Source organism: Hyaena hyaena, unplaced genomic scaffold (genome assembly GCF_003009895.1).
Source record: "Hyaena hyaena isolate Hyena2069 unplaced genomic scaffold, ASM300989v1 scaffold_279, whole genome shotgun sequence".
NCBI classification, from domain to species: Eukaryota; Metazoa; Chordata; class Mammalia; order Carnivora; family Hyaenidae; genus Hyaena; species Hyaena hyaena.
In genome coordinates this window covers 429453-439386 of record NW_024080910.1, presented here as the reverse complement: position 1 = coordinate 439386, position 9934 = coordinate 429453, and the positions used below count along the sequence as shown (strand labels likewise).

The following is a 9934-nucleotide window of genomic DNA, read 5'->3' as shown; positions in this document are numbered from 1 at the left end:
TTTTGTAGACTTTGGTAATATTTTAGTACCTACACAGGCCTCAATCATACTTAAAGATCATTTAGGCAAAGTCCCCCACCATCAGGATTGACTGAATAAAACTCCTGGGTACGAACATAGCCCTAAATATGCTGTTCCAAAGGGGAATAGGTTACTGCTTTTGGGGAAAAGAGCTGCCTTGATAACTTCCCTCAGATGCTTATTTTAAATAAAAAGTTAATGGGAATATTTTTTAAACCAATTTTGGGTACACACTGCCTACCAAATAAAAAAAGAAACCGAACTTTCTTTCCTACTTTAGGAAATTTTCCAACTTTACCTTTAAGATTATAACTTTTTCACCTTTTTTGGACTAATACAATATTTAAGTTTTTTTAATTCTGCATTTCAACATAGTAAGAGTTCTTTTTCAAATGATCTTCACAACCCAGAACACAGACATCAGAGCAACACTCATAAGTCACACTGTTTAACTATAATGAGATGAAAATGGACGGATATCTGAAAATAGGTATTCCCTCTGCTCCAAAGGTGAGCAAGCTTTTAACATGTGACCTACACAGAACTCCATTCCTCTGGAGATCCCTCAAACTCAAAACGGTTCCATTTAAGCACATGTACCCCAATGTTCATAGCAGCACTCTCCACAATAGCTAAAACATGGAAAGAGCCTAAGTGTCCATCAACAGATGAATGGATCAAGAAGATGTGGTTTATCTATACCATGGAATACTACATGGCAATGAGAAACAATGAAATCTGGCCATGTGTAGCAACATGGATGGACCTTGAGGGTGTTATGCTGAGCGAAATAAGTCAGGCAGAGAAGGACAAATATCATATGTTTGCACGTATAGGAGGATTAGGAGGAACTTGACGGAGGAACAAGGGGGAGAAGAAGGGCGGAAATGGTGGGGGAAAGGGAGAGAGGCAAACCATGAGAGACTCTTGAATGCTGACAAAAACTGAGGACTGATGGATGTGGGGGGGTGGGGGGGATGGGCATGGAGGAGGGCACTTTGGGGATGAGCACTGAGTGTTATGTGGAAACTAATTTGACAATAAACTATTTGTAAAAAAAAAAAATAAAAGCTAGCAAAAAAAAAAAAAAAAACGGTTCCATTTAATAAGTCAATATATTATTCTTAAAAATTAAGTTTGGTCACTAGGAAAGACTGAACAAAAATTATTCCCCTCCCCTCAAAACAACCAAATAGCTCTAGTCATGCCCTGCTCTCCCCACAAAAACAGGGAAGTAGTTGAGACTGAAGCCTTTAAATCTGAAATCTCAGCTCCTAAAACATTGCTGCTATTTGCTCAAAGTTGCAGGTCTACGAATTTCCTTCTCCAATACTTCCCCCATTTATAAATTTATTAACACACATACACATACACACACACACACACACACACACGCATACATATTCACACATACCCTTACTCTCAAGTAAGACACTTTTTTGTGTTTGTTGATAAATTATGAGGATTATGAACTAGGTGTGTACAGGGTTTCATAGGTGCTTTGTAAACATCAGAGTCACTTGGGTCCTTTTCTCCAAAAGCCTGAAATCAAAATAGACAACCAGGGATCACTACTTTCCCAGACGCTGTTCACAGGCTGCATATTGACAAAGGGCAGAGAAAAAGTCCTCATAACTGATGTTTAGGTGGGAAGGCAAAGAGCTGAAAAGAAAGCACAGGGGAAAAAAGCAATTAGATGATATACTGTAATGGGGGGGGGGGGGGAACCAGAAGGAAAAAAAACAAAAGACGTTAAAGACAGAAGAAAGTGAATGATAAAAATAGAGTATGTCAAACCATTTCTGCCAATGACTGCTAAACTCACTGTGAAACACTGCAAGTAAAAAACCATCTCTCCTTCCTTCCCCAAGGACAGAAAAGCAACTTCTAGCAAGACAGAGATTCAGAACCCGTATTAAAGCCTAAGTCTAAGTGAATGCAAAACCGGAGACTGTTTATAAAGGATCTCATTCACACTCACTTTAAAAGTCCTCTCTGTCAGGGTAAAGCCAGCACTGCGCAAAGCGGTCTAGGACAGCCAGACTGGCCACCGCCAGAGCAGCACAGCACGCTCACACGGCTAGTTGCTGAAGCCATGCAGAGAGCAACCGATAAATGTTCACCTCTACCATTTCTATTCGCTCAAGGAGGCAATTACAGGGTGACATGAAGACACTTTAGGGGCAGAATGAATGTATAGTCAGAGGGTTCCCTGTTAGGTACTTTAAATACTTAAAATAATTTTCAATAATTGACATAAACAATTCTCTAGTGTACACAGCTTTATTGTGAGGCTTTGGGAATTCCAAACTGTACCAGAGCCAAACACCTGGTGAGAGTAGAAGTTGCACTATGAGCTCCGGGCACGTACATCACAAAAAAAGACTGAACAAAACTACCGTGAATGGACTCCTGTCTGACGGTGTGCTGGTTCTCGTAGCTGGGCCTTCTTTATCCTTCCTTTCCCCTCCCTAGCTTTACTGAAATATAACTGACTTCCCATCTCTTCCTTTCAACTGCCAAAAGTTCTGAAACATGCCTCCATTTCCTTATCTCTTATTAATTCTGCCATCAGCCTTTCATCTGATTCATTCCACTGCAGCGATAACCTCACAAGGCATCCTCAAAGGACAAAGTCAATGGCGCTCTTCTTGCTGAAGCTTGCTTCACATGTCCTCCTCAAACAACCCACTTTACTACGTCTTTCTCATTTTATCCTCTTCATCAACCGCTTGCTCCTATCACTCCTCAAGAAGCACTTAGCACCACTCCCTCCTCAGTGCCCCAGAGTGGCACTGTCTTGTCATTCCTGTCTGTTCTGTTAGTGCTCTGCCCTTCTATTTCTCCACATTATGATTAAGACATTAAGACACCAGGTGCTTATGGTCTGGTGGGTGGTAGACAAATTCAGAGTAAACCTTAACAGAACGTGATAGGGCTATGATGGATATATGTACAAAGATCTATGGGAAAGCTTATTATGTGCTCAGTATCTCATGTCCATTATCTGATGTAAATCCTCAACTTCTTATTAAAATACCCATTTTACAAATACAGAGAAGTTTAAACAGCTATCCAAAGTCATGTTATTGAACTGCATAGCCAAGATTCAAACTGAGATATATTTGTTCTAAAACACACTCTTCCCTCCAAACTACTCTCAACCTCACAAGGCATCACTGTTACCTTTCTTGGAGCCCAATGCAAAAGGCACCTGAAATGAACTCAAACTGCTGGAGAAAAAAAAAACAACAAGAGAAACATACATCCATCATAAGGAAATCCAGAGTTTGGAGATTTGGGTTCTAATTCCACTTTACTACAAGCAATTATTAAGAAGAGCTACATCTCTTCCCCATTTTCCTCACACCTATAAAATGAGGTAGGGCCATATGATCTACAGCCCTTCCTGACTCTAAAATGCTACATGTTTTTTTCTGCCTTTTTATTTGACAACTTTCCCTGTCTTGCCCCTGAACTTGAAGCATTTAGTAAAAGGCCAAAAGATCCCTTGATACTGTACTCTTATATATACACTTGAGAAAGTTCCTCTATTTCTCACAGACTCAACTACCATCACTTCTAAGGACTGTCAATCTCCAACTATCCATTTTTAGCCCTGACTTTTCATCCTGGACCAATTCTGCATCTTCATCTGCTTTCCTAAGTGTTTCCATAAAAGAGACTATGGCCTCAAAATCGTCTTATCCTTGAAATTAATGTTTTCTCTTCAAAATCAATGTTCCCTTGACTTTGTAGTTTCTCTCAATAATGTCATAATTTACCCTATTAGGCTTTATAGCTTAGGAGTCATTTCATTTCTTCTCTAACTTTTAGCAGAGTTTTAAACTACCAAGCCTGCAATTATGCTTAGTAAATAATTCTCATTAGAGATAGAATTTATAGTATGTTCCTCTTTAAGACTCAGAATTGAAATATATTTTAAGGCTACTGAATCTCTTTAAAATCAGGGGTCACAACTCATGAGCCTATCACCTGTTTTATTACAATACAGCCACACACATTTGTTCATGCACCATCTGTGGCTGCTCAGCTATACTCCCTATGCTGAGTAGTTGCAAGAGGAATAGCTACTAAGGGACTGTATGGACCACACGTTTGCCAAAAATCCTTACCATCTAGCCTTTTGTATAAAAAGTTTACCTGTGTTCTAAATAAGCAATTTCATTCTCATCACTGTATTATCCCCTAAATTATAGCTATGGCCTCTTCACTTGTCTCTCTACCAGATCCTTTCCCAAATCTGATCTACTCTAGTACACAGGTGCCAAACAAATCTTCTAAAATCACCATTTCCACACGATCTACAGGCTCAGTTGTTTCCTATTTCCTGTCTAAACCGTTATGCATATTCTTTGTGCTGGAACTTAAAGCCTTCCCAACATCAGTAGCCCCAAATTATTTGTTTTCACCTTACAGAGTTGACCCTTGAATAACATGGATTTGAACTGCCTGAGTCCACTTGTACAAAGATTTTTTGCTTTTTGTTTTTGATAAATACAGTACAGTACGATAAATGTATTTTCTGTTCCCTATAATTTTCTTACTAACATTCTTTTCTCTAGCTTACTTTATTGTAAGAATACACCATATAATACATAGAACACAAAAAATATGTATTAAGTTAGACTTCCAGTCAAAAGTAGGCTATTAAGTTTTTGAGGAGTTAAAAGTTATATACCAATTTTGGACTGCACAGAGGGTCCACACCCCTCATGCTCACATTGTTCCAGGGTCAAGTGTACTACCATATAATGTTATAATACTAACTTTGCTTTGGTAGGGCCAGTTCCCTCACAATTTCTTTAAAATGAGATGTTCATTCCTCCCTTCCCAGCTTTTCTTTTTTCCTTGCTCATCATTCCCTACACTTCTCAGCTTTTCTGTAATTACAAAAATTCTATCCATTTTACACGCCCCAGAGTATGTCATACCTTTTCTTTAAAACCAACAACTCTGACCCACAGGCGTATCTCTCTCACTCCTGGTTTCCTATGACAATGTGTATCAATACCAGGTATCTGCACAACCATACTCTCTTGTATCTGAGTCTTTATCTTCCACTGATACTGTGAAATACATAAGGGAAAGGACCAGTATTATAAGTCTTTGGGAATTCTCACCATACCTACTGCTAGGCTCAAGGAATACTTGCTGAATTGAACCAAAGTCAGTACACTTTTAATTACTTACACAATCTCAGTCAATCTGATGTGCCAGGGAAGAAAGCCTAGTGTGCTCTCCACAGGACCAAACTTCAGTACTAAATCAGGATCAGGGAAACCTTTTGAACCTTATAAAGAAAGAAACACATAGGAATTTAACATGCATTGCTTATAAATAAAATGACGATGGACAAAATCTGTTCATCAAATTGGCTTTTTATGCTTTATCTGTTTTCTTCAGAAGCTTTACTCATATGTTTCCATACCACCACCCCACTACCCAATATATACTTTAGTATCTACTCTGTTTTTTCTCTAAAGTCCATTTAACTGAATGGATTACCTGATAAGATAAGGTAACTCCACTCCCATCCTAAACCCTACAGACAGCCCCCAAATCCCATCCATCTTTCAAGACTCCAGAGTTCTCCTGGCACCCTGAGAACCACACTGCTTTAGGGGTTCTAATGCTTATTCTAGCCATAGAATCCCAGAACGTCAGAGATGAAAAAGAATAAAAGTAACTACAATCCTTCCTTCCCATATGCCCCTTATTTTATAGCTGAGAACAAAAAGATCAACTCCTAGCCATCCAGTATAACTGTTTTCTCCAGAGCCCCAGCCTAAGGAGGGAAAAGACTATACATCTGCCTCAACAAAGGCATGGCCATTCAGTCTCACAAACTGGTTTCCATAAGAGACCTAGTTTGAGGGAAAAAAAGGAGATAAGGATAGTTCAGTTGCTTAAAAAAAAGTAAAATAAATATTAAAATAGTCACTGGTAGAACATAAAAGATGCTGTTATCCAAGAAACCCAGGCTCCAACAGTTTCTAATACCTCAATTCTGCCACTAACTTTTGGTTACACAACCTCTCCAGGGCTTAGTTGTTTCATTTGTTAAATAAGGAGACTAATCTAGATTAGACTAATCTAGATTAGACAGGCTCATACACAGGCAGTAATAAAGAATTATTTCCATAAAAAAGTGGCCTTAAAGTCCATATTGGTAGAAGTGCGTGGACTAAGAAGAATATATATTCCCGTGACTGCTGAAGTACAAATTCTCTTTAGTTTAAAAAAATTAAATCAAATATGGCAAGAAGGAACTTCTGGCTAATGGTAGTGTGAAGAAGGTGATGAATCCTCCCCCCCAAAACATGTATTAAAACTGATAAAACCTAACACTTAAGGGTACTGGATACCGACCAGTATAAGAAGCAATTATTCTTTTAATAACAAAAAAAATGAAACACCAGCTAGAGCTTCAGGTGAGAACAGTAAGGGTCTTTGTCTTTCCTGCTTGGGAATGGTCCTAACTCCCATGCCTCTCAGCCAAATCAAATGGAAAGAATTATAGCTTTACCAGCATGGAGCTGATAGCAAAACTGGTAGATTTGCTGCTTGTGGCCAAAAGATACAAACTCAATTTGGAACTGGAGACTGTGGGCAGGAGAGGGCAATGATGAAAACCCAGGGATTTGCCAGCTAAAAGTGGGAAACTCAAAAGGAAACAGATGAGGAAAACACACAGTTTATTGGCCTGATGTTGTGGCCCTAGTTAGGGCAGACAGTCCAATGGTCAGAAATTTTCCAGGCAGATCCTGAAAACAAAGGCTCAGCTAAGCCCTCCACATATCCATAGCTGATGAGGAAACTGCATACATGCAAAGGCTGGAAAGAGGATAAAGAAAGAGGTCAGCAAGGGAGCCCAGGGAAAACTAAACACCAAGAAGACTTGAGAACTGGTGGGAACTCTGCACCCAGCCGCCAACATCACACAGACCAAGGGAGCCTTCTAAACTCAAGCTGTTTGAGCACAACCAGTGTGCAAATCACGGTCCAACACAAAACTAGACAGACATAAAAAGTCACACTAAAACAAAAAATTGAAAATAGAAATTTTGAAAGAAGACAGCAGTTGTCATCTTTATGTAAAGAAAATGTTGGGGTACCTGGGTGGCTCAGTCGGTTAAGCTTCCGACTTCGGCTCAGGTCATGATCTTACAACTTGTGGGTTCGAGCCTCGCATCGGGCTCTGTGCTGACAGCTAGCTCAGAGCCTGGAGCCTGCTTCCGATTCTGTGTCTCCCTCTCTCTCTGACCCTCCCCTGCTCACGCTGCCCCTCCCTCTCTCAGAAATAAATAAAACATTAAAAAAAATGCAATCTTATATTTAAAAAACCAACTCAGTTTTGGCTCAGGTCATGATCTCAAAGATCGTGACATCTGACAGCGTGGAGCCTGCTTGGGACTCTCTCGCCCTCTCTCTACCCGCCCCCCCCCCCCAAAAAAAAACAAACATTAAAAAAAAATCAACCAACTTGACAATAAACTAAGAAAAAACAAATCTTGGAGCGTCTGGGTGGCTCAGTCAGTTAAGCGTCCGACTTTGGCCCAGGTCATGATCTCATGGTTCGTGGGTTCAAGCCCTGTGTCGGGCTCTGTGCTGACAGCTAGCTCAGAGCCTGGAGCCTCTCTTCTGACTTTGTGTCTCCCTCTCTCTGACCCTTCCCTGCTCACGCTGTCTCTCTCTCTCTCAAAAATAAAAAAAAATTTTTTTAATTAATAAAAAGTCTTAAAGACTGCAAAATGAACTACCAGAACTAGTAAGTGAACTTCAGCAAGGTGGCAAAATACAAAATCAGTATTTTTAAAAAAAGCAACTGTATTTTCATATGTTATTTATCATCAAACAATCCAAAAGCAAAATTAAGCAAACAATCCCACTAATAATAACAACATCCAAAAGAATAAAACAATTGGGAATAAATTTTGACAAAAGAGGCAAAAATCCCAAATCCTGAAATTATAAAACATGGTTAAAAGAAAAATTAGGACCCAAATGCGGAGAGATATACTATGCTCATGGATCAGAAGGCTCAATATTGTTAAGATGGCCATTCTCCCCAAACTGAGGTATAGATTCAACTCAATCCCTATCAAAACCATGTGCTTTGCGGTTTGTGAAACTGACAAGCTGATTCTAAAATTTACATGAAAACGAAAGGGTCCTGAGTAGCCAAAGTTGTTTCACTTCTAAAAAGAGAATCAAAGTTGAAGGACTTAAAGGACATGATTTCAAAGTTTATCAGTAGTAGGCACTACAGTAATCAAGACCTTGTGACATTTGAAGGACAGACCATACAAACCAATGGTAGAGAATAAGAAGTCCAGAAATAAACTCAAAGATTTATAGTAAACTGAATTTCAACACAGGAGTCACAGGAGTAATTCAAGGGAGAAAAAAATGGTGGTAGAAGAACAACTCGGTTTGTTTGCCTCATACCATTCACAAAAATTAAGTCAAAATAGATTACAGATTTAAACGTAACAGGTAAAGTGATACAAATTCTAGAAGGAAATAATGGTGACTTTGGGTTAGACAAAGATTTCTTAGATATGACACCAAATGCATGATCCACAATAGAAAAAAAAATGTTAAGTTGGATTTCATAAAGATTAAATATTTTATTTTTTAAGCTTTTATTTATTTATTTTGCAGGGAGGAGAGGGAAAGGGAGAGGGAAGGGAGAGAGAGAGAGAGAGAGAGAGAGAGAGAGAGGAGAGAAAGAATCCCAAACAGACTTTGCACTGTCAGTGCAGAGACTAAGGCAGGGCTCAATCTCTCGAACCCTGAGATCATGACCTGAGCAGAAATCCAGAACAGGATACTTAACCAACTGAGCCACCCAGTCACCCATAGATTAAACACTGTAAGGAAAAAAAAAGTCAGTCATGGATTGTGAGAAAATATTCCTAAGTCATATGTTAGTACTGAAAAAAAGATGTGTACTCCAAGTATATAAAGACCTCTTAAAACTCCATATAAGACAAACAACCTATTAAAGATAGGCAGAATGTCTTGAACAAATCTTTCACCAAAGAAGATACAGATGACAAATTAGCACATGTTAGTCATTAGGAAAATGTTAATTAAAACCACAATGAGATACTATTATACCTAGAATGGCTAAAATTAGGAAACAAAAACAAAAAATTGACAATCCTATGCCTTGGCAAGGACGTGAAGAACCTAGACTCCTCTACATTGCTGGTAGAAGGTAACAGTACAATACCTTCTTTGGAAAGTTTGGCAGTTTCTTAAAAAGTTAAACATTCACTCAACCACACAACCTAGCAATTCCCTTATTAGTTATCTACCACAGAAAGGAAAACATGTCTGCACAAAGACTCGGATATGAATGGCCACAGCAGCATTATTCAAACAAACCTAATGCATATCAACTGGTGAATGGATAAACAAAATGTACATCCACAGAACTGAATACTATTTACCAACAGAAATTAATGAACTACTAATACATGGAACATGGATGAACCTCAATAATATGCTGAGGAAACAGAATATTAAAGACTATGTTTTATGTGATTCCATTTATATAAAATTTGTAGAAAAGATAAAAGTATAGTCAATAAAAAGCAGATATGTAGTATCTGTAGACATGTAATGAACTTTTGGGGGTGACAGTATTCAGAGGGCCTGCTTCCATCAGATTTGTAAATTAACTTACGGACTGTGTACATTTTCACTTATCACGGGTTTGACACCCCTGAAGGCAATACCTGGGCTCAACACTTCCGCACTTCTCCACAGCCTCCTTGAATGACCACCTTTGGTCCCTCTATCCTTTTAGGATACCCTCATAAATTAGTCTATGTCTGCGGCCTTACAGACTCCGGGAAATGGTCAACACTCCAGTAACCTA

At 38.9% G+C, this 9934-nt stretch overlaps 1 protein-coding gene across 1 annotated transcript in view; it reads right to left on the bottom strand.

The window, feature by feature from the left end:
- Positions 1–1123: 1123 nt before the first annotated feature.
- The window catches only part of NUS1 (NUS1 dehydrodolichyl diphosphate synthase subunit), a 28455-nt gene continuing 19644 nt past the window's right edge, over positions 1124–9934 (bottom strand). Inside the window, exons 4-5 of the mRNA XM_039246039.1 lie at positions 5236–5335; positions 1124–1683 (exon numbers count right to left, since the gene is read on the bottom strand). Coding sequence (XP_039101970.1) covers positions 1593–1683; positions 5236–5335 — 191 coding nt within the window. The 3' untranslated portion in view covers positions 1124–1592. The remainder of the gene's footprint in view (positions 1684–5235; positions 5336–9934) is intronic.